Source organism: Megalops cyprinoides, chromosome 20 (genome assembly GCF_013368585.1).
Source record: "Megalops cyprinoides isolate fMegCyp1 chromosome 20, fMegCyp1.pri, whole genome shotgun sequence".
NCBI classification, from domain to species: domain Eukaryota; kingdom Metazoa; phylum Chordata; class Actinopteri; order Elopiformes; family Megalopidae; genus Megalops; species Megalops cyprinoides.
In genome coordinates, this window is record NC_050602.1 from 5,407,169 (window position 1) to 5,432,500 (window position 25,332).

At 42.4% G+C, this 25,332-nt stretch overlaps 2 protein-coding genes across 6 annotated transcripts in view; one reads left to right on the top strand and one right to left on the bottom strand.

The window, feature by feature from the left end:
• Nucleotides 1-1,752: 1,752 nt before the first annotated feature.
• LOC118795612 (myelin-associated neurite-outgrowth inhibitor-like) lies at nt 1,753-13,911 on the top strand. Of its 3 annotated transcripts, none has more exons than XM_036554229.1 (7): nt 1,753-1,871; nt 6,550-6,640; nt 7,376-7,459; nt 7,956-8,098; nt 10,646-10,826; nt 11,193-11,317; nt 11,713-13,911. In XM_036554229.1, exons 2-6 carry the CDS (start codon nt 6,571-6,573, stop codon nt 11,303-11,305), a joined length of 591 nt encoding a protein of 196 aa, XP_036410122.1. In that variant the 5' UTR covers nt 1,753-1,871; nt 6,550-6,570; the 3' UTR covers nt 11,306-11,317; nt 11,713-13,911. The 3 variants fall into 3 exon arrangements, with proteins under 3 accessions (XP_036410122.1, XP_036410124.1, XP_036410123.1); XM_036554231.1 differs by having other exon boundaries at nt 10,649-10,826; XM_036554230.1 differs by having other exon boundaries at nt 6,555-6,640.
• A 6,066-nt stretch (nt 13,912-19,977) lies between these two features.
• The window catches only part of LOC118796002 (rho guanine nucleotide exchange factor 4-like), a 12,607-nt gene continuing 7,252 nt past the window's right edge, over nt 19,978-25,332 (bottom strand). Inside the window, exons 6-11 of one of the 3 annotated variants that reach the window (XM_036554835.1) lie at nt 25,269-25,332; nt 25,033-25,164; nt 24,387-24,630; nt 22,391-22,468; nt 21,745-21,951; nt 20,173-20,244 (exon numbers count right to left, since the gene is read on the bottom strand). The exon at nt 25,269-25,332 is cut by the window's right edge and continues 66 nt beyond it. In XM_036554835.1, coding sequence (XP_036410728.1) covers nt 21,752-21,951; nt 22,391-22,468; nt 24,387-24,630; nt 25,033-25,164; nt 25,269-25,332 — 718 coding nt within the window. In that variant the 3' untranslated portion in view covers nt 20,173-20,244; nt 21,745-21,751. Of the gene's footprint in view, nt 20,245-21,744; nt 21,952-22,390; nt 22,469-24,386; nt 24,631-25,032; nt 25,165-25,268 lie in introns of all 3 variants that reach the window. The other 2 variants (XM_036554834.1, XM_036554836.1) reach the window with 2 other exon arrangements.

Consider the following 25,332-nt stretch of genomic DNA (forward strand, 5'->3'; position numbering starts at 1 on the left):
AATTGGGATCAATCAATAGCACAGTGAATTACATAATAGAGAAAACCTAGCACACAGGGAAAATTGGCACAACAGACTTCCCAACCTTAGGGCTTGGAATCCTAAAAAGCATTTTGAGTAAACAAAAGGTGATCGCTTTCATTACGTGGGTGAGGGGAATCGGATTTCTTCACAATGTCTGTGGTTGGTGTCTATGCAAAAAAAAAAAAAAAAATCACTCACCTTCAGAACAAAATGCTCAGTTGCTAGATTAGCGCTGTAGTGTGCTGTTTAAAATCTCATTCTATCTTACCCTTCCGCCATTGACAATGTTGTCAGCATCTTTCCAAGTAGTGAGGTCAACGTTCTTTCACCTTTTTAGCAAAAGGGGTCTAAGCAGGTATTTGGAGCGAAGTTGACCAGAACAACAGAAGAGCTTTTCTCCCCATAATAAGGGCAGGCAAAGACCATTAAGCACACTAACAATGAGGGCTAGAACAAGGGTGGTATTTTACAGATCTCCATGTGACCACTTTATAGGGAGTCTGCATTTGAGGTAGCTAGTCAGACTGTTGATCAAATATGAAATACAAAGCTGCAATAAGCCTATTAGCAGATATATCTCTTAAAAAAGCCGTTAGCCTCTCTGATTTTTTACTGACAGATTTTACTCCAATAATTCTCAGTATCACTAGGTTGGCTGGGCCTGGTTGTAAGTGGGAGCCCAGCTGTGGAGGCCGAAGCTGTGCTAAGTGATGCTCTGCTCCACTTCTCTTTTTTGCTGGAAGTGTGCATATGTGACTGGATGGTTGGATGTGCTGGTGTGCCTTCTTTACTCTCATTTTATCCTCTTTGCGTTTCTCTTTCCTTTATTTTCCTAGGTACACATTCTCTGTCTGTTCTTTCTCTGTTGGCATCATCTTCAACTGGTTACTGGTTCAATTTCCAAATGGACCACTCCGCTCTACCCTTAACCCAAATTTCACCTGAAAACGTCCAACCGTACAACACTAACAAAAATGTAATGTATTGTCATGCTCATTTTTGCTTCAAATGCTCCTTTAATCTTTAGTACCTCCTCTTGGGATGGGAAATCTGTAGGTTAAAGGAGTAGAATGCTAGCTGCATCATTTTATTTTCAGTTAGCTGAATTTCACAAATTCCACTAGTTAGCAAACAAGCTAAATTTGTTTTCTGCCTTCTAAGATCATTAGCTAATTGGCTATGTAGCTCCCTAGGTAGCAAGTAGGCTCATTTTCATTTCAGCCTGTTACTTTGTTGTCTGTCTAGCCAATGTTCTAGAGGGCAAACATAACATTTTCAGCCAGTTAGCTTGTTAGCTAGCTGGTCAACTAACATGTAATGACAATGCATATTACAGGAGGTCTAGGACTCTTTTTCCATTTTACTTCATGATTTTAATTCATTGTCACATTTTGGTGTAATATACCAACTCTCAAGAGATGTCTCCATAATTTCAGACTCTTAAAATGTTAAATGGTTAAAATTTGTGACATTATTACTTCTGACAGAACTACTGTTACTGAGAGAGGCAAGGATATAATAAGACAAACATATCCAAATACTGTTTTTGCTTATTATTGATTAGTAATGAGCTTTAAAAATTCCAGGTTAAATTCCTGTTAAGCAAGTTAACCCACAAACATGAAAGGAAAAATAAATAATTTACAATCAAGCATCCACATCCCTCTGTCACATGACATGGGTCCGGTTACTGTTAGGCTTCAGATGCCCATTCTCGGAAGTGACGCTAGCTGGTGTAGGTTTGGTTGGTGCGCAGCGATCACTGACAAGAGAGGACAATATCAAACCCGTAAAGGGGAAAAAAACAGACGAACAGAAGGACTGTCGGAGGAGAAAGTCTGAAACATGTAAGTAGCTAGCTAGTGCGTCTTGTGAGAAAAACGAGTGCAGCGTTTCTCGTAAGCGTGGTTTACCTGTTGCAAGGGATACTTTCAGGGGTGGGCTCAAGGGTGAAGAATGGGATAACCGGCGGTGATGGGAGATGCTGGAGCTGCCTCAACTCCGTACACTGCGGCCTGTTATGCGATAGCATTGCAGCGCCCATTCAGAAATTCAACCCACGCTCAGTCTGCTGTAACGTTAGCTAACGATAGCTTGGCTGCTCGTCACCTTAAGTCGAATATGCGTTTCCATCGTCGCTAGCAAAGGTTAGTTATCAGTCGCGTGCATATGGGACATAAGTGGTAGTTAGCTACTAAGCTACAGATTTTGATAAGATAGTTCGGTAGCTGGTCCAGATGCAGATTATTAGCGTCAACCAGCTACTCCGTGTTAATTCTCGAAACCCCTGTTGCCTGAATGTTAGTGGTCTTGCTAGCCAACTGGTTAGACATGTGGCACAAGGCATGAGCATACAACAAAATCAGTGTAGCTAGGTAGCTAATGTGACGTTTATAGACCGATTGATTGCTTGCTACCGATCAGTTTGGCGGTTTTGACAGCACAAAGTGTAACTCGTGATTTGCGTAGGTTTTATAGTTAACTGGCACCACAGTTCTAGGATTGGTTTTGAAGCTGTGGGCTTCATTGAACAGAATGAGTAGCGTTAGGTAGCTAGCTAACTTGCTGACAGGCAGTTGAAGAAATGTGGGGTGAGAATAACGCTAAAACAAATTAATAAAACATGGTCCGGTATTCCTGCCAGATTGTTGTGAAATGTGAAGTTTCGTCTATTATAAGTTTTAACTGTCGTATCTGTAGGTTGTCTAAACAGTTTGCACTGATTTTAAATAAAAACTGATGTGCATTTAAACTGTCTTGACAAATTGCAGTATCTTCAAATTTTATTTTTAAATAGCTACAAAGAACTGCCACATTTGACAGTGTTGTCAGTTGTTTCCATTTTCTGTTGTGAAAGGCGGGAAGCAAGCAAGTCTCTTTTTTAAAAGAATAAGATACAAAGGCTTTACTTGTTGTAACCTTTTCCAATGCAGGAAAAAGACGATTTGTCAACATAAAAAGTAGCAGCATAAAAAAACCCTGCAGCACCTGTAGCACTGATCTTGTGAAAACAGCCTTTTTTCCTGTTTATACGTCTCTGTTTCGTTCTTTGAGTGGTTTCCAATTTGAGAGAAATTCTGGGAAAGTAATGATCCCGTGTTGCACCCATCAAGAATTCTGTTCCATTTCAAACACTTTTCTGCTTCACTTCATAAAAGCCCGCTGGAACCAGTGGGAGTTTGAGTTATTTCAGTGTATCGAACCACGAGTTGAGAGGCGTATTTGTTGAGACACTCAATAACCAGAGAATAGCTGATGGGAAGAGTAAAAATATGCTCCTCTCGCTTGATCAGAATTATTTTTATTGCTCTCCAGAGCTGCAGGTAGGACCTAACTTCAGTCTGCCATGCCCCATTTTCGCTGGAAGGGTGGTATTGTTTCTGTTTATTTTACCACGAGATTATTTTATAAAAAAGATCTTTCAAGGAAGATCCAATGACAGATTTTACTGTCATCAATCTTGTCATGACTTGACTTAGACATTGGCCTACTCTACTGTACATAAGGGCATTTTAAAAGCACAACTGACTGTGTCCTGGCCTAGGTTACTTATTGTATTTAAAAAATATATCATGGTGACTTAAAATATGTTGCTAATATCTGAGTGTTAATTATATTGAATAGTAGCACGTTATAATGACACACACACCCTCCTATTAGGTTGATTTTAAGATGTGAAAAACGTGAATATTCGCTTCTTTGGTCAACTTCCTCAGATCCTTAGTTAGACGTGTTATGCAATTCTCTTCAACTTGGAACAAATGACACGTTTTACCAGTTTTTTTTTTTTTCGGTTGAGGTGGTGGAGGACTCTGATTGTAGACTGTTACTTTATTGCTGTGTTTAGTCTGCCTGCCGTGGTGCATAGCAAATATGTCTCGATACAAGGACCTTTGATCTTGAAGCGGCAATTGATATGAATCCCGAGTGATTTTTTCCGAATGGCGCGAAAGAAAGCGCAGAAAAGGCGTGCAAAACCATAGCCTGTATTATGAAAATTAAAGTATAGACCGACGTGCAGAAGTACGCATTTAAATTACATGCGGTGTATATTATACGCTCACACACTTTCAAATTTGAATATGAGTAAACAACGCAGCCCGTCTGAACTGGCAGCAAAACTTTGGTAGCCTATGTCGAGACGCCCAACAGTCGCCTGGGTGAAGCCAGTCGTTTGACAGCCAATAGAAGGGGGGCCACAGCGTAATTGACTGAAAATCATGGAAATGAATAACTACAAGAAAATTAATAAAGTGTTTTGCGTTGCGGACGTATTTTGAGTTGGGGGGTAGAATTTGGAGGCAGTGGTCATGCTGTGTGGATCGCTGTGAGGAACCCCATAAAGAGTTGCATGTTGTGGCATTCAGCACCTGCAGGACAGCGCTCGCGTTTAGCCCCAGGGCCAGCAGTGTGGTATAGTGGTGGGGAGCAGGGCTTGTGGGTGCTGGTTCAGTTTTCCGGTGGGCCAACGCCGTTTTACCCTGGGGAAAGGCGCCCCAAAAGAAATGTCTCATTAAGTTGCATAAATATGACATGTAAAATGGAAGATACTCAAGTCGCTCTGGATGAGAGCATCTTTAAAGACAATGATGGTCTGCTCTCCGATCTCTTTAATTTGATGTATGGATAGTTGCTTTGCTGCATTCTGCTCATGTCTCTTGCCCTTACACGTAATCATCTTCTTATCGATTCATTTAGCAACACAATGACAGAAAACCGTGTTGGTTCTGGCGCGCCAAAAAAGAGCACCTGTGATTTTTTTTTTTTTTAAATGTCCCTTCCAAAGCGGCTGCGGCGGCCTTTGTTTCGTATATCCAACTAAGTGCTTTACTTGGGGTGTAATTTTCAATTACATATTAATTTTTTCCATCTTAAGACATCAGATTGTTTTCCGTATCCAGTTAGGTATACTGTACGCGCGATGTCGGGGACGCTCGTGATGTTTTCAGTGAGCAGATGTAGGTGCTATTAAGAAGATTAGTAGCTATACAAACGAGCAAAAGTCATTGTTAACATAGAATCAATCGCAAGGTGTGACAGAAATAGCACACTGTTGGTGAGTAATAAGGTGTCTGTTGGAGTGGTTGTCACAGCAACCAAGAAAGGAGGATTAAAAAATAATACTTACTTGAATGGGCGATGTTGTGAAGTCGTGGTATTGTGATTAATATAACCACCTCCATTGCTTGTCCCCCACGGGGGCAGCAGTCGTCCGCAGTGGTTGATTTATGCTGTAATTTCAAGGGGCATGTGGAGCAGAACATTCACCTGTCCCCGTGAACTGTTAACTGTTTAATTGGTGGTTTTTTTAATTGCTTAAATAACTTAAACGTCTTGGTCTTTGTCTTTCAAATAGATAATTTGTGAATAACTGAGCTCATTTCATTTCAAACACACCTAACCAGTTGATTCGTTGTTACTTGCTGGTTTGTTGTTGTTTGTCTGTGAAAGCTAGCCATTGATTAATTAGACGCACCTGCTAAATAAGGTCTATTAAATTAAGGTGTGTGGCTGCAGACAAAAATCGAGGCTTTTAGAGTTGGTTTTGTTTTGTGCTTAAGGGTGGTTCCTTTTTGTTTTTAGATTTTTAAAATAATTTTTAAAGTAAATTATTTGTTTTGCTCCTCTTGTTTAATTTTTTTGTGAGAAGTGCCAGGAAGCTTCTCCATGGGGCACGTGGTGATATTCAGTGGTTTACTTAGTACTTATCATTTAACATTTAAAGGTAATTAGTAGTCTGTAGATCTGTATGCCAATTTGCACATGCTTGGTAGATCCATGCAAACACTCTCCCTGAACAACACTGGTTGCCTTTTAATGTCATTGTTCAGTTCCTGAAGTGTGTCTGACAAGCACCTCATGTTTTGTTTCATATGGCAGTCTGCCATTGTACCGTCACATTACCGATGCTATCTGGGAGAGTGTCAGATAGAGTAGATATGCGTCTAATAATCTGACTCTTCATGTACATGTGCGGCTGTCATTTAATGCAATGTAAGCCTCCAGAATGACCAGTGAGCAAGAGCAGTAGCTAGGCTCAGATTCTCGTATGTAATGTGATGAATTGAATTGCCTGAGTATTACAGAATACAGGAGAGTATTTGAAATGCACGTGTGTGTTGGTGTTTACATACATGTGTGCTTGCACATATAGGTATATAAATACCCATACATGAAAACACATTTTGGTGATGGTGATGATGGCAGGTTCCCTTACACTAAATCAGTTCACTTTTCTAGGGAACAGTTTGCAGGCATCATCAGCCTGTAGAAAACCCCCTGGAATGTAAATTCCCTATTTTCTATTTAAAAAATCACTCTGTAATAGTTTAGCACTTAACTCAGTATCTAGCTGGCCTCTTGTAATACTTCTCCGTAACTACTCTTAGCATAGTGATGTACTTATTTACAAGTTGCTGCGGGTAAGAGAGTCTGCTAAATGACTTAATGTAATGTAATGTAAATAAATCTTGATGGGTCTTAAATGTTTTTAACCCCCCCCCCCCCCCTTTCTCCTTTGCTCAGAGAAGCAGCCGCCACTGCAGAATGAACCCAGTTTACAGCCCGGCTCCAACGGGGGTGCCCTACGCTAACCCCAAGGGAATAGGATACCCAGGTAAGCAGAGCCTCGTCTCCCTCTGTCCGTCGAGATCACTTGACACACAGTAGGTGTGGCACGTCGTTAACCTGGCCCTCCACCTCTGGCCAAGCTACCATTTATTAAAGCTGTGCCGACAGTACCGCACACTACAGGACCTGCCCCTTCCCAGGTTTTGGCTGTGCATGTGTATACAGGCAGTTCCCAAGTTACGTAAGGGTTCCATAAATCACTAACTTGGATTTTATGTAACTCTGCTTTCACTCTTGAGCCTTACTTTTATATAAGCATCCCTTTCCAACATTACATTGTAGCATGGTGCGTTGATACTGTGCTGTTGCTGTTTTTTTTTTTTTTTTTAATGTTCCATATGTCATAACTACAGCAAGTAGTGCTTCTGTGTATGTTGTGCAGCTCAGATTTGTTTTATATTTATTTATTGCTATATTTTAAACATAACTAATGCAATGATACGGCATTATGAATGTGGTAGAAAGTGTGAGTTCATAAATAATAAGCGAGGTTGATGGTTCAATAAAGACCTATGTTTAAGAAATGCAAATTGCTGTGAGTAAGGGGAATATTTCCTGAGAAAGTTAGTATTGTAAGCGCATGAATTGCGGTAAGGTACAGCTAAGGCCAAAAGGGTGTTTGAAAGCTCTGTGTGCCTTTGTCATCCACATAGTTTGTGGGTGGGTGTCCTGAATGGGGTGTGTGGTGACTGTGCTAAGCCTGTCTCTTCTCCCATAACAGCAGGGTTCCCAGTCGGCTACGCCGCTGCTGCGCCCGCGTACTCCCCGAATGTGTTCCCCGGACCCAACACGGCCTTTCAGACAGGTACAGCAGTGCCTCTGGCTCCCACCTCCCCAGCCCCGCCTTAGGCCCCTGACTCTTTGAGGGAGAGGGGGACAGGCACACGGGGAATATGCTGTGCCCCGCACATTGAGGCTGTGCTTTTCTGACCACGACACACGGTCAACAGGACCACACTGACGACATCCAACCAGGAGCTGTAAAACACACCCTTCACTAACGCACACCTTTTCAGGTTACGGTCACCTGCCCGGATTTAATATCCCTCTGAAGCCAGGGAGATCAGGGCTTGGTCGCTGAAGTGCAGTGCTGTCTTTTCCAGGGATGCATATTTAATGAAAGGAAGACACTTCCCTCATACATCTTGAATTATAAAGACATTTGCTCTTCAGCTCATGCTTTCCGATCCACAGTCTGACTTTAGTTGCTATTGTTTTTTTCATTCCCTGATGACGTATGAGTATCTGAGCAAATGCTTTATTAATATCCGCTATTTTTCATTTTTCTTCTCACATTTCAGGGTTCACACCAGGCACGCCGTATAAAATGTCTTGCTCACCAACCACCAGCGCTGTCCCCCCGTACTCCACGTCACCAAACCCGTACCAAGCAGCTGTCTACACTGTGAGAAGTGCCTACCCACAACAGAACCCATACGCACAGGTGAGGACAGCTGATCAATAGCAGAGGCCCATACACAGTTGAAGGGAGTTGACCAATAGCAGTCGAACAGTCTGTATGGTTGCAATAATAGGCTGTTGTTTTTAAGTAACCGGCTTCAGATTCCCCAATGAACCAGTTCCATATAGTCTAAGAATAAGATCCCATATGTGGAACTGAATATGCGATTCAGTAGAACAGGCTGGATTCACATGCATATCTGGAAGGAAACTGAGCAAAGTCTCCGGTTCCAGGGATATGCAATTAATTGAGTAGTAGAACACACAGGGCTGTGAAGCAGCCATTACTCCTTGTGACAAGATGCCTGTTGTGGCGATGTGGAGATTTCCAAAACGGTCGGGCGAAGATGCATGATGCCAAAAAGATAGTGATTGTATTGCTCCCCCAATACAGGTGTGGGTGAGGACTAATAAAAGTGTAGGGTGAAGAAAACTAAATTTACTATTAAAACTAATTTTACTATTTAAACAATTGGAAATACAGTCCGTAATTATTTCATTTTCTGTTACAAGCAACTTGCTACTAGGGATGGGACAATATAGTTATCTCACGATTCGGTTCGATATTCCATATGAGGTTCGTGATTCGATATCACCACAATTCGATAGAGCCTAATAACAGTTCAGTGACAATGTATGAGTATTCAGAATTGATATTTAATTTTTAGCATGCAAAATACAAAATAAATTCTTATTTGAATAAAGTTCTCTACTAGACAACACATAAAGAGATCAAAGTAACAACAGAAATTCTCATAAAGATCAGAAATACAACAAAAGTGTCATAAATACAACAAAAATTACAAGTAAAATAAACATTGAGTAATAGCTGTCTACATTTAGGCTGATCCAGTGGATGGAAACCAGTATCTGAATTCACACTAGGGGTCCAGCAGACCCACTGAGCCCGAAATTTGTATTTGTATTGTATTGTTCAGTTGGAAGCTCACACTCACACACTGTATGTGCATGTATATCAGGGCTGTACAGTGCGACAGTTATTTTGTGCAAAATTAAATATTGATCCACTTGTACCACTTAATATCAGAGTATACACATTTATTAAAATAAGTACTTAAATGTAATTTGAATTTAGTATTCCTAAGTAACAGTTCTTATTGCAATACCCTTATATTTCGATTGTTTATGATTGGCGCATGTCACTTTATGAGAAAGGCACGGATGTTGGTTGACATGGTAATGCAGTGTAGCAAATTAGCCGGTATTTTCTGTTTGTTTTTTGTTTTTTTTACAGTAGAGCTGCACAGTTTTCTTACCCTGTTGAATTGCAAGTGTAAGGAAACAAGTAACAAAGTGTAAATTTATTATATCTCTTTCTACTATGTACTCTATTTGTTTTTGCATTAACGAGAATAAATTAGTTTTGTTTAAATCAATTACAGGTCAACCTAAAGTTCGTTTATGGCTAGAAGTACATCATACAGTGTCTTTGCGATCTGCAAATCGCAGACAGAAATAAACATTAGCTACCTAGGCCTACTAGTTGAGGTCTTGTAGGGACATGTACAATGAGTGTCTTCTAAACAACTTCATTAGCTACTCGTATAAATGTAGCCAAGGACATGGTGGAGATATGATCCAGTATGATAGGTAACGCAAAGACTATCTTTGGCTGAAGTTAGCTCGGACCAAAAGCAACAATGAAAAGATATTTCTTGGTTGCGAATGGCTTATGCAGGTAAAGCTCTACTTGCACTAACTAGTTATTGGGCAAGATTAGGGTACAATACAAAGTAGCAAATATCACAATATCATTTTCTGAGACACGAAATGGATTGTAATATTTTTGGATCGCAATATATCGAATTTCGATTTATTGTCCCATCCCGACTTGCTACCTCATACAATGCAACTGTTAACACAAAAATTTCCCACCCTTCGTATTCATTAATTATACGACAAAAATGAACTGTTCCATGGTAGTAAAAATACACATAGATATGGTATTGGGAGAAACATCACTCGATTTGTTCTGGTTGCTCTTGGAAACCTGGAAGAGACAGGTGCTTCCACCCAAATGTGGAGAAGCTGGCCAACATTTCTCACAAAAAAGAACAGATGTTTAAAAAAATATTTTAAAACCCAACAAACAAGACCACTCTGAGCAGACAGTCAGCTGAAAAAAGGGAGCCTCTTGCTCCCCAGCCACCCACCTGTATTTCAGGTGCCTTTAATTAGGCATTTATGGCTTGTTAACCAATGGGCTGGCCCATACAGTAAAGACTGCTAAAACACATAATCACAAGCACTTAACACACGTAACCTGTTCAGATGAAATTGACTGATGAGCTCAGTTATTGACAAGGTTGAAGATGGAAAGACAAGAATCGTTAAACATTTTAAAAAGTGACAGCTGAACAAAAAACCGCTTTGGGGGAAAGGAGAAAAAGGCGAAAAAGTTCTCCTCCTCACTCCTGCTTTCTTTTTTTCAAAGACGTTGGAGTAAGTGTATAAAAGTTGCTTTCGCTCTTTCCCTCTCTCCCTCTCTCTCTCCCTTCCTCTCTGGCAGCAGCAAGGCACGTACTTCACGCAGCCGCTGTACGCAGCCCCGCCCCACGTCATCCACCACACCACGGTGGTACAGCCCAACGGCATGCCCGCCACCATGTACGCGCCCCACATCCACGCGCCCCGCCCCAATGGCGTTGCCATGGGCATGGTGGCTGGCACCACCATGGCCATGTCAGCCGGTAAGCCTTTCAGACACACTGTGTTGGTTCAGCAGTTTACAAGTGTAATTGTTGTGTGTTATTAAAACATATATGCTGCTAGCTGCAAAGTTCTTGTCTTTCAGTGTATTTACACAGGTTGTATGAATGACCCCAGCCGTAGCCATAGCCCCAATCCTAAATTCAGTGCTAATCTAAAGCCAAATGCAAACAAGAAACCAAATCCATCTACCCAAACCCAAGGCTTAATTTCACATAATTACCCAGGCTAGGTAATGATGTGTAGTACGCATTCACAGTTCTAACTAAAATGCTGGCTGGCTCTTTTGTTGTAATATAAAGCACTGGAGGTTCTGAACAGCCCTTTGTCCCACCTCTAACCCTCAGGGACCTTGTTGACGACCCACACCCCAGCTCCGGTACCCCCCCACCAAGTCACAGTGCCCACATACAGGCAGCCTGGCACGCCCACCTACAGCTACGTGCCCCCCCAGTGGTAGGAGAATGATGGAGTAAGTACCCACTTCACCCTTCTGCGACCCTCTCTGTATTCAGATACCATTACAGAAAAGCACTGCTCAGGAAGGAAATCATGTTTGAAGGGCACCTAGAGCCAGTCTCTGATAAACCATAAGTTGTTAAGATGGCTATCATTTAAAATGCATATCTAACTGGAGCTTGGGAGCTGTAACTTTTCATGGGAAAAAGATAAATATTTAAAAATGAACCACAGGAAAAGTGCTTGGTTGGACGCAACAGATGCACGCTAAATTGAACAGCCCCTCTATTAAGCCCCAAAAGAAGCTCAGTAGAAATGGTCTGTAAACTTGTGCACCAGTTTTTAAAATGTGAAGTACAAAACAAATCATGCACTTTGTTGTATTCAATCTTCCTTTTTGCTCCATAGGTTGAAGATTATAGATATGCATTCATATTCAGTCCAGTATTGTACACTTGGTGCTGATGCCTTGATGTCACCGGCCAGGATTCAATTCTTCCAATCAGATTAAAGATTAGGGAAAAGTATCCAATCAGAGAAAAGAGGCGGATTGAGAATCTTCTCAGCCTTGGCACCTCATGGAAACACTACCATGACCCATCCACCCCCCCTTGCTGGACGTCTCGTATGTACACTGACACGGCTTTCGTCGAAACGTCTTTTTGTGGACTGTCTCAAAACTCTAAACGGCGAAAAGGGAGAAAAAATAGTTTCGTACGGGACCCGTGTCGAGCCCAATGCATGCTCATATACACTGGTGTAAAAAAAAAAAAAGCTTGCTATATCTACCTGCAGTGACTGATGCAAAAATGTCATAAGCAAAAATCCAAAGGAATCAAGTATAAAGACAAAAAACCTGACAAAAAGCTGACACTCAGTATCACAGATGCAATGTCTTAACGTTACTTAAAACAAGTATTTCTTTCAAGTGAACATGTACATTAAGTTTACTCCAAACTCAGTGCTGTATACTTTGAACCAACTCTATAGCTGTTTTTTTTTTTGTTCATTTTTTATGTTTGTTTTGTGTCATGTCAGCGGAATGGTCAGTTCATAGCAAACGGTTCAATATCGGTGGTTGGTGCTGCATTGATGTATAGTCAATATAGCAGTAGAGTAGAGGGAATTGTTGCGGTGGGTAAATGGGTCATCTGTTCTGAACAGGGGGATTACCTGTTCTTGGCTCTTGACCCGTGTGTGTGTGTGTGTGTGTGTGTGTGTGTGTGTTGGACAGGGCTTCAGAGAAATCCTGCAGTGTTCCTTCATTTTCTTTGGTTGTGTTCTTTTCTAGTCTCTTTCGAATTGGAAACCTGAAAAGGGGAAGAAAAAACAGACCTTACGTAACCTTTAAAGGGTCTTCACTTATTAAGTGCATTGGCATTGTATTACATTTCAATCATACCAACTACCGGTGTTTTATATGTCCTGCTATTCTTTTGGAAACCTCAAGGTGGCGCCAAAAGAGACCAACTACAACGTTGTCTTTTTCCGATTTTCCCTCATTCCTCTAGGTTACCTCAGATTTGTGGGCTGGGATAAGGAAGACGTTAATATTTTGTTTCGTCCTGCATTTTTGAGAAAGACCAAAAGCTATATACAATTATGAGCATCTTCACCAGTTTCATTGATGGGCCAACAGTGACACTTTCTTACTTATGCAAGAAAATCAGCCTTGTCTGACCCCACATATGTACTCGTCACAGTGAACACGCTGATTATAATGTCGCTAACTACATCAGCTAGGTCTGTGGATCAGCCTTCCCTCATGTAGTTCTCAAAGCAAAGTTTCTTAACATTTAAAGTGGCATGCATGAGAATAGTGACGATACACCCATTTTAGTACCAGATATCTAAAATTAACATTAAGAGGTTTTGCTCCATAACTAAAGATTCATGTAACTTGAGGGTTGTCCCTAAACCCAGAATGAATGGTCTGCAATATTTGGACTTCCCATATAACCAGCATGTTTTATCCAGTTTTGAAATTTTCATTCCAACAGTGCTTTGGTCACTGGTTAATCCAGTAATTAGTTTCAAAGGCATTTTATAAGAATGTCGCGTTCCTACAAACGCATTAAACCATCTGGACCCAAACACTGTCAACGAACTGTGCAGTGATTGTGCTGTTCAGTCAAGCAATTCCTTTTTTACAGGCCTACCTTTATGATCGCCAGTTGTTGGGCTACGGTTTCCTTAGGGAACGGCTAAAACCAGAATACAGATTTCAGCGACAGATCGCCTCTATGTCACAGGTAGGCCGTTTTGTTCTCCCTGAAGGATGAAAATGGCAGTTCAAGGTGGCTTGCGTGCGATTAGATTACTCACATTCCTCTGAGGTGTCAGAGAGTTTGGTCCAATTGAAGACAAATCGCGATGGGCTTTGTTCCTCAACGAATTTAAGCACGTTTTCAAGTCATCAATTTTAACTTTTCTACTCCTTTAGAAATGCCAGCAGTTTGGGAGTCATTGAAATCAACCAGAACGAAACCACAATGAAACGTACCGCTTTTCGCAATTAAAGTTAAGGGCAAAGCACACTGCTATCAGTGTCGTGTGGGACTAAGGTCCCGAGCTCTGTCCTTTTTTCTACCACAGATCTGGTAGCGAATGTCCACAGCGAATGCTTTACTCTGGAAGACACATGGAAACATTCTAACGCTAAAAAGCAAAAATTCAGGAATATGTTCGCACATCCCTGTTCGTATATACAACAGGCTAAAAATCTGCAGTGGTGCCGCTTCAAGACCAAGCAATGTAGACAGTGCACTTGTACGTGGAGTAGGGATTTAGCAGGTGCAGTTGACCTCTGTTCAGTTGGTCTCGCGTTTTTTTGTCTTTTTCCTCTGATTTCGGACGGCAGGTCACGGCGCTACACTGCCTGGTTACCGATCTCACGTTGTGCAATAGGGGGGCGGAAGGATTCTTTGTCAGCTTTTGACCGTTGTTCAGTCAGTGCAGTGACAACGTGATTGAAAGCACCGGCTTGTGTGTTTCTGTTTGCTGGTTGAGTTCTGAATTGTTGTCTGAAAATTTAGGCTGTAGATTGGTCCGAGTATGATGCATTTATTTTTTGCAGTTTTTCATCGTTGTGCAAATCCCAGCAATACTAATGTACTGGTTTTGTACAACTCAGTTTAACACATAAGGACAATCAATGCATAGTGTGTCTACACTATTTTGTGGCTTGTGGAGAGCCGCTAATATTCGATGTTATTTTCTGACAGTATCTGTTCCCGTTACCTATTTTCGGAGGCAGGCAAGCTGCCAGTCATGCTCAGAACCCTTGGTGCACTTGGCAGGGCAGCTTGCCAAGCCAAGGAACGCATGGCAATCCTACTCCTCCAGTCCTGTCATTGTGTTTGGTATCCACTAGGTGGCGTTATGTCTCGGAACTCTACAATGGTGATCAAAGGAAAAGTGTGGTTGTTTTTTGTATGTTCATTTTGTTTTGTTTTTTTTTTTTATGTTTGCAGAGATGTACTGTATTTCCAACATTTTAAATAAAGTTGATATACAAAACTTTAAGAATGTGTTTAGTATTTTATCTGTATTCATGATAGACTTTCTGAACCTTGTTCATAGTGTTTAAAACGTTTGTTATAGATGAGTGTGCTGTGTTATTAGGAAAAAAAACATGATTATTCATATGAACAGTTTTGCTCTACAGATAATAGTTTGTTAATGTATGTGGTATTGTGAAGAGAACCGAAGTGCTGCCTGGATCCAGGGGCGTAGCCTAAATCTAGGTTTTCTTTGGAAAGTTCAGGTTTATTTCAGTAACTTATGTTTCATCATATTGGCTTGGTTTTAAAAGTGTGTGCACACCATTGTAAGTAGGGGTAGTTATGTGTGTTTGATGGATTTTAATTTCTGACGAAAAAGATGTACACAGTATTTCACAGAATTCAAAACAGGTACTAAAATATTATTACGCTGTATGTGAATTTGAACAATAAGCCTCTGAATTGGACCTGAGTATGTTCAGAGAAGGTGAGTCTGTTGGTTGCTCTTATTCTATCATTACTTTGAAGCTATGCACACCAGTATGGTCTTAAGACTACCAACCGTAACCGACACATAGAGCTTGAATAACGAGTCTACCCATGAAAAGACACACTGAACGGTTTTATTTCCCATGGTTTGAGTGCATATGTAAACAGTCAAACACAATACAAATATAATGTACAAACACAATGTTTCCTTTTCTCACTTATTATAGAAAAACTATGCTTATGTCACTAGTGCCATGGTCACTCGTGCTGCACGCAGAACCACGCCCACTCAGCATTTTTTTCAATAAAGTGGGTTAAAATATTGTCACAGAAGCGGAGATAATCACTGTTAAGCAAACGAAGGTTTGCAAATCACGCATATCCTTCTGTAAGTGCATGCCTCAACACTATTCTCTGACGCAACATTTCTTTACACGTCCCTGTATTTTTTGTCGAATTCACAGGTCAAAACATGTAAATCGTTTAAAAGAGCATCTTTGACGGTCATCAATAATGTTATCTGGGTATAACCAAACAACGTGCATCACCAGATTAACAAAATTGCACGGACCAGAATAAATATGTATGGCAACTGTAGTGTGCTGTTGAGAAGTGCATTTTGTGCCTTCTCAACTGTGTTCCAAAAGCAAACAACCTGCTCATACTTGCAACTTTATTCCATTTTACTGGAATTTTCAAATTCCAGTAAAATGGATTTTGTGTCAAATGTCGTCATCTGCTGTATAATGACTCTCATAATATTTACTGAAGCATAAAATAATATTTTAGTTCCTGGGGGGTCGGCAGTTAAATTGCATATTTCATGAAAATAACCAGTAGGCCTGAGAATATTAGCAAGCATTCTGCATGCATTGTATGGCAATAAATAACTTTAACGTCATAAAAACAAACTATCCGTTTTAAACCGCTGAATTTCCTAACATAATCAAAGGCCAAGGGAAATTAAGGGGAATTTGCACATCAGCTTCCAGTTTGCAAATAAAGCACATTTGAGAGGGGTAAGTATATGCAGGCGAAACAGGCCTATTTAAATTCTGAAACCGCATGCAAATCAGTGGGTCCAGTGTCCAGCATAATAAAAAAAAATCTATCCTCATTTATATCCGAAATGCCATCTGCAAATTTCAACGATTTAAAACCTTGGATTTTATTCAAGGAAAAAAACACTCAAACCACAGGGGACCGAGCACTGACTTGAAATGTTCGCCTCCAGATTGATCGCGATGAATGTGGAAAGATTACATGCATATCTTAATTTCCCACCAGGGGGCAGACTATATTTGTTCTGTTTGACAAGATGCAAAGGGATGACAAGAATAAAACGGAACAGAGAGGGGATTTAACAGCGGGAATGCCGTGTTTAACTCTTCATGTGTGCTTTCCGTTAAGAGTGTGGGAAAAAAGACTATGGTGTCTTTTTATTCAGGAAATTGAACGCGGATATCCGGCTGATCCGCTGTTCTGTTGCTGCTCCTTGATACGGGTGGCTGCGACACCATCTTATGACCACAACATCTGTTCCGCGGCTGTGACCATTCATCAGTAAGAAGGTGACCAGGCTCTGGTCCCTATTTGTAACAGATTAGCAGGGCGCCGGCATGATGAATAAGTACACTTTTCCTGGGTCTGACGCCGTTCAAATGTTTGCAAAGAAGAAGGGAAATTTACTTTTTATCACTTGACTTCTCGTGCAGGAGAAAAGGGTAAATGAGCCTTTCCGAGATACAATATTTAAGAGCAGAGAAAGACTGCCCTTCTACTATACATGTGTAATATTTCCATATGATTAATACTCGTCATTCTGAGTGGCTAAGTTTAGCCATTGTTGGGAGGTCGTGGTTATATGTTTGTTCTGACAGTGTAAAAGCGAACGGTGTTGGCTGTTATTGCCTTTATTAGACTAACATATACGTGACCCTCCCTGGTGGTCTATCATCGGACATTTGTTATTACAGTTTTCATTGATACCAAAAGTTCGATGATGGTCGTTTGTAGGTTTGTCATTTTCGAAACGCCATTTAGTTGCCGATGTAAGTCCAATAATTTAGTGTTTGCTTGCGATGATGGAAGAAAAAGGCAAAACTTGTATATAGTCTATTGGCAAGGAGGCCTGCAGGAGCGGCACAGAAAGGTAGACCTATACTAAATCTGTCGCTTGGAAAAGAAACGACAGTTTCAGCCATGCCGCAAGAATTCATGAATAAATTCCCCTGAGTAGGAGAGCGGGCAGTTGAAGAATCCTCGAAACAAGCGAAACGTCAAGCGAGACAACTGTTCAGGATTCACTTTAATCAGAAACACTTCAGCGAGCTGCTCTAAAGCGCGATCTATGGCGATGTCCCAGTTTCATTATTTCTAAAGCAGTGTCACGGAGTCTCTTGACAGCGCTAATTTTCAAAAAAATAATACCTTCCTGCAGCTTCACAAACGGCAGTACACCAAACTGCGCGGTAGGCCGTCATGATACTTGTCATCTCAGTGGAACGCATGGAAATTGCCTCCGTCTCCTCAGAAGCTACACACAAAGTGATACTCCTGTCAGAGCGAACCGCAGCTCTGTCAGTGCGCCGTTTCATGAATATTCATTCGAAATAGAGAACCTCACAATATTGATATATGCTGTGAAGCCTGTATTCTGAATCCAGCTCATTAAACCTTTGGAGAGTAATTTGCAAGACGCTAAGGGACCATTAGGCCTGTTGTGTCCACACGTTGTTCATTTTCTAAAGCGACGGTTAAAGTGACATTTTCCATGTGTTAAACAAGCAATTTCAGTTGCATTTGCATGCATTTGCATTATAACAATATATATCTTTTTGCCAAAGTATGCACGATTGCTCTGTGGGTCTGAGATTTTAAAAGGATTTGCCAACTAAAAAGTGTGAATGATGTAACAAAATAACTATTTCTGTGGAGGCATATTTATTATGAAGTCCATTTAAACTTTTAAATTGTTGGAATATATTTTAACATGTGTCTAAATATATTGCACATTTTTGAAAATGTATAAATTAATTCTAGGTTTATATTCATAATTCCATGTTTACATACTCAAATATATTTTTCAATATATTCATACAAATCAGAAAGATATGACATTTCCAATGGTTTAAAAAATAGAACACATGCCATATTTTTCAATATATATTTAGCTAGTGAGCTTCATATAACATTTGTTATATTTAACATATATTGACATGTATTACTTTTCATTAAGTTATTATGAAGACATTTTCATTCCTCTATTCTAATATGTGGTTACTATCACCTTTTTAAAATCCCAAACTCCTAACAGTTGGAGTCAATTGGTTTAACTGTCATATTTGCTATAAAGACATTGTGGTGGGTTGTCACATCCCTGCCATGGCTTTAATTTTGGGACACACTTGATTGTTTTAAAATAGACTGAAATATTCAATGAAATACTAGGATGGCTAGATGATTTTTTGCGAAATTAAGATATGGACCATATGTACAGCTGATAAATGTGATTCTGCATGGCCTGCATGGCCTTTTCCCCAAACTTTGCAACGAGACTCTTCAGTATATGCCACTTTTTATTCTTTTTCTGGATTCATGGGTTTAAATCCAACCTGTGACACCACTGCTGGTGCCCTGGGGTGATGAGCTTCACCTTAGACTCTCCAGTTAAAAGTGAGCACTGTAAATCAGTCATAGAATAGATAAGATGCTGATACAATTGTAAGTCATCAAGGATAAGAATCTTCTGACAGACACCGATAAAGAATGCTTCCTGATTCTTCAGTTAGCTGGCTGAGTGGGTGAGTATCACACCATTTTATTTGGACTGGAAAGGAAAAAGGATCGTTCTTAACTCAAGGCCCACAGCAATTCATGCAAAACCTCATCACATTTCCGGGCGGCAGCTTGAATGGCACTTCGAAAAAGATGCTCATTTCTGAAATAAATAGACAGGAAGGCTGAAGAGCAAGGGGGGGGGGGGGGGGGGGGGGGAAATGTGAGTCAAAGAGGGCATGGTCGTGAGAGTACATGTAGGAGTCTGTCGAGGTCAAACTCCAGACAGAGCAAAATTTCCGCTGGATGAAATCTTTGGAACTGTTACACCTTAGTCCTACAGAATGCTAACATTAGAATCGGTCACTCTGAATCCTTCGCAAACACACAGACTTCAGAAATCATCCCGGGTAACATGCTCTCCATACAGACAGAAGGTTGGTGTTCAGTGGTACCCTTTTTTCACCTTGAATGCTCATACAGTTGACATAAAACAACAAATACAAAAACGACATTTCTGGCACGGTGAACGGTTGGCATATGATACAAAAAAAATCAACAGCACACGTTAAAAGAAGTCCATTCTTCAGTCGGGGCCTTTCTGACGAAGCGGAGGCTGTAGCATAATCACATGACAATGACTCAGAGCAGTAGTGGAGTTAGTACTAACGGGTGCAGCTGGAGTTGGGAGTACTAGAGTAATAGTACTGAAGTTGTAGTCCTAGTGCTAGAAACGGCAGGAACGTTCTGCCCAAAATATAAACAGGGTCCAGGAGCCGGTCCTCAAAGTCTGATTGTAACCAACCTATAAAGTGCTTTCTCAAAGAAAAAAACAAAAACAAAACGACGACAACAACAAAAACAAAAAAAAAATCATCATCATAATTATTATAATAATTGTAATACAATATCAAGTAATAACAAAAGAAAGAAAGAGAAAGTAAAAGGGTAAAAAGGAGACAAGTCCAGGCACGGTCGCGGGTCCCTCCTCACTTCTTGAAAGGCGTTAGCCTGCCGATGTTGTGCCAGAAGTTGGAGCCTTTGCGTTTGGGCTCGGCCAGCATGAAGACCTGCTGCTGGGGGAGGGCGGTGGGCAGAGCCGGGGACAGGGCTGAGGGCAGCGCTGGGTGCTTCTGACGCAGAAGGAAGTCGTAGTAGGGCCTGGTCACAGCTGGGGAGGGGACAGAGAAGCAGGGAGGTGAGGCCCAGAGACCAGAAGCATGCACACCTACACGTGCACGTCCACACGTATACACCTGTGTACACATTCATGTATGCTTGTATTCTCATGAGGAAGTATTACCTGACACCACCTGGCACAGTATGGAATGCTGGAGAATTTCAGAGCTGCTCTGAAGTTCTATTAAATGAGTACTTGTAGTCTACAGTGAAAATCACACATTCTCTGAAATTCTCTTGGGTTACAATTTCATGGCAGAACCTCCTCTTAGTTTTCTGAGCAAAAAACCTGCTCCTGTTTCAAAATACGCAGTCCAAAATTTAAGGAATACATTTTCAACACATTTTGCCTATATTACAGAACATCTGCAGCATATATAAACATATATTTTGGGACTTTTGCATTATTTGAATAATACTTTTAATTCTAAGAATGCTAATAGCTACTGAGAGCTTCTTTTTCTTTGCAACGTGCAAAAGTGTAGTAAGTGAAGCCATGCCCAAGACACTGTTATTAATCAGCTTCTTGACCAGATACCCAGAATCCCATGACACACCTTAAGCCTGGCTACATGGGTCTAGAAAAGTCCTGACAGGGGGAAGAGACAGGGGTCAGTTTGCATTTTAGAAATATTAGACCAGTATTCAGAAGGGAACACAGGGTGGGGAAGGGGTTCAGTGACAATGGTAAAGCAGATGAAAGAGGCAGCTCCACAGGAACAATCATATATTTGTTGTTGAGTATGTCCTCTTGGGGGAGAAGGTGAGGTGTAGTGAGCTCGACCTGGGGGTTAGAGAACCTGACATGTTACCAGAAAGATGCAGGGTAGATCTAGGTTGGGGGATTGCTGTTGTACTCTGTTGCGTTCCTGTATGTTACCTGAATTGGCCCTGTGAATATTTGGCTGTATTATTTAACTTGTAAGTTGTGAGTTATGATCAAGAGAGAAACAAGATGGAAATAACTCTTACTCTGTTTGGGATGGTGGAGCAGATTGTTTTTTGTACTCTTGTGATTTGATTTTGTTTGCTTGCGTTTTGTTGCTGGCCTGAAGGCTGGCAGACAGCTGGTTTCCGAGGGGAATACAGTTGGCCTGGGGGCTGCATGCCACATAAATATATGAGCTAATGTAACAATATAACAATGGGAGTAGACAGGATCATGAGGTACAGTAACACTGTTCCCATATGGGAGTGTATGGATGTGTAAAGTAACACTGTTCCCATATGTAAGTGGATTGGTGTGTAAAGTCGCTATACTTACTGTATGCACTTTTGTATGTCGCTTTGGATAAAAGCGTCTGCTAAATAAATAAATGTAAATGTAAAGTAACACTGTTCCCAAATGTGTGTGGATTGGTGTGTAAAGTAATACTGTTCACATGTGGGAGTGGATGGGTCTGATGAGGCAAAGTAACACTGTTCCCATATGGGAGGCAGGCGCTCCAGGGTCAGTCCAGTTAGCCAGGGTGCGCTCATGCTCACACGTTACCCGTGATCTAACGGAAGAGGTCACGACCCTGAGAGGACACCCAGGACAGTGCCCTGCGCAGGACCGCCGGAGCAGTGATGGGGCGCAGCGGCCGGGACGAGGGGACGTCCGGAGCCCGGGGGAGCGGGGAGGGGCGGGGGTGGAGGAGAGAGGGGGTGCTGAGGGCCAACAGGCGGCGAAAGCCTGAGGCGTGCCCGGGGGACGGTGCTGGTGACGGACCACCACGCAGAGAGGGGACAGAGATAGAGACAGGGGGACAGAGACAGGGACAGACAGGGATAAGAGTGGCAGAGGTGACAGGAATGGGATGAGGACAGAATACGCCAGAAAAAAAGGTTACCTTACACAGAAGCCACCTTGGGATTCCACCCTCGTATCAGAGGGCACCTTAATTTCGGCTGGTGTAGACGTTAGCTAAAGCAGGCTTACTGTGTTGATCCCCTTTCCCGCTGTGAAGATTGCATTACGCTCAAGCTGACTGCACTCCTGTCATACTGCCAATTTCATCTAACAAATGTTTATTCATGAAGCCAGATCCCAGGGAAAAATTTATTGGACATACTGCGTTTACTACCATGGGCCCGTTCCATCTTTTTAATATAATTTGTCTTTAATCAGAGACGGGGATGCGGTTGGAATGCAGTACCTTTAGGCTTCCCCGCTGGATGGCTTTTGCTCGCATTCAGCATGGCCTGCTTCTTCTGGACCTCTGTGATGGCAAAGCCTGTGGAAGACGCAAGAGAAACCACATAAGTGCAGTTGCCATGAGTTCACAGAATCCACAACACAGCAGCAACCATGTAAGCATTACTACAAAGAATCAACAGCATTCAAAACACAGGAGAAACTGTGTGAGCACGGCTACCAGGAGTTCACATAGTCCAAAACACAGGAGAAACTGTGTGAGCACGGCTACCAGGAGTTCACATAGTCCAAAACACAGGAGAAACGGTGTGAGCACGGCTACCAGGAGTTCACATAGTCCAAAACACAGGAGAAACGGTGTGAGCACGGCTACCAGGAGTTCACATAGTCCAAAACACAGGAGAAACTGTGTGAGCACGGCTACCAGGAGTTCACATAGTCCAAAACACAGGAGAAACGGTGTGAGCACGGCTACCAGGAGTTCACATAGTCCAAAACACACGAGAAACGGTGTGAGCACGGCTACCAGGAGTTCACATAGTCCAAAACACACGAGAAACGGTGTGAGCACGGCTACCAGGAGTTCACATAGTCCAAAACACAGGAGAAACTGTGTGAGTAGTGCTATGAGGAACTCACAGAATCCAAAACACAGGAGAATCCACACGAGCATGGCTACCAGGAGCTCACAGAGTCCATTACACAGGAGAAACCACAAGCTTATAGCCTCATGGGCTATACAAATTTGCTAAAACCAAAAGACCACAGTGGTGTAGAGTTTAACCAGGCTTGTAAGGATGCAGGGCACTACACAGGACACTGCCATTGTACTGTATGAGGTGCTTCACCCAAACTACCTCCTTAAATTACCCACTCCTATAAATTGCCTGTTGAAAGTAATAAACACATGCAATGCATAATGCAATAATACACATAATGCATTAACTGATGGGAGAGTTTATGATGCAATGAGTGGGTTTGATTTCAACAACAGAGGTTTACATACGGCTTCAGTGAGTATTGAACAACACATGGCTTCACCTCAGCAGCTCACATGCATTTCATTTGCTTATTTGCTGCTCTCTGTGAAATGTCAGTAAGTATTTAAAAAAGAGCCCTTGGGAAAAATGTAATTGAATGTATACCGGTCACCGGTGAATGACCCTGATGTGGAATATTTATAAAATACTCCGTCCAATCAGATGCTTGCCCTGAGTTTTGGTTTCACACAAAACACCCCCCCCCCCCCCCAGTTGCTCTTTAAAGAGGGCCAGGCCTGCGGAGAGCCCAGAGACCATGTCCCCGAGGCTCAGAGCCAGCTGGCCCGGGACGGCGCCTCCAACGCCGGATTTAAATTCAGAGAGAAAACAAAACCGCATTAATCACAACTCAAACCCCTGGCAATGGAGCCGGCCTTAAATCCTGCATGGGATGGCTTTATGGAAAGATCGACCTATAAGTCCATCTGTAGCTGCCAATTACAAATTGCTGTCCGCTTGCCAGAAACATGCCTTTGTCCATTAATGCCGGCGGCTCAGCATCATCTTAGAGGAGGACGTGCTCCACATTTTGCTTGGAACTAAGCCTCTGTCTGAATGTCACAGCTTATAGCTCCAGAGATCCTCTAGCTGTTTGAGGCGAATTCCTATTTCGGTACACTGTTGTTTTATTGAGTTGCCTTCCCTATCCATGAAAAGCTTATGAAGGGAAATTTAGACATGACACAGGAAGTCATGAAACAGGGGGCGGGTGTGGTTGTTTATGCAGGATGTGTATGAGCAATGTGTAGCATAGCATGTGTGTGTGGAAGTGTGCACATTCGTGTGTATGGAGCATGTGGGGAGGTCAGCCTGATCTGTCTATAAATATCTGTGCGTATGCGTGCATGCCACAGTGGCATCTCACCCGTGTTGCGGTCTGACATGTCTATAAATATGTGTGTGCGTGTGTGTGTCGTGCGTGCGTGCGTGTACGCGCTCGTAGCGGTGTTGTCTCACCTGTCTCGCGGTCGTGCTGCACCTGCCCACGCTCGTCGCCGAAGGCGCGCAGCCAGCGCTGCTTGTGCTCGGGCTTCTTGGCGCAGAGCAGGTGGACCTCCTCGCCGCCCGGCGACCGCAGCTTGAGCGCGTTTTTCACGCTCACGTTCAGGTCCTTGTCCTTGCCGTCCTCCACGTCCAGCACCTCTACGTGGTCCATGTCCATGCGGCCCTTGTAGTAGAGCATGTCCCGACGCAGCAGGTCCTGGGGGGACAGAGAGGAGACCACCGCTCTGTGAACAGACTGCGAGAGGCGTGATCACTGTGCCAGCGCCAGACATGGAGGCAAACGGGACTCTGAGCTCTGTAGGACACACTAAGCACTTATAAATCTACATTATAAATCTACATTATAAATACCACTGGTCTTGATTGTATTTATTGCATGCGTTCACATGTGCACTGAGTACGTCCACTATAACACTTTTCCAGGGGTTACTTTTCAAATACAATTTGACTATGTTCTTTTCCAGAAAATAAATGTGACATTCATCTCAATTGCATGTGTATGTAAAGAAATAATGTAGGGTACGTTGCTGATGAGGCTCTTCTGAGTATGGGTGTTGAGTGCCTCGCGGGAGAGCGCCCTCTGCTGGCCGCAGCTCACCTTCTTGCAGTAGACCATCTGGTGGTCGAAGAGGAAGAACATGCGCTGCTGGCTCTTGGCCTGGGGCTGGGAGATCTTGGTCAGCTCGCCCGAGAAGATGAGGTCCGAGCTCCTGCTGAGGACGTCCTCTCCCTGAGGACGACACATGGCACTTGTGAGCTCCACTGGGGTGGGGGAGCGCGGGGGAGGGGGGGGTCACGCGGTACCACAATCCCAGAATTCCCGGCAGCCCTTACCTCCCAGTCCTCGATGGAGCTCTGCCACTGGGCGATCTTGTCTATGTTCTCCAGCCGCCGCTTC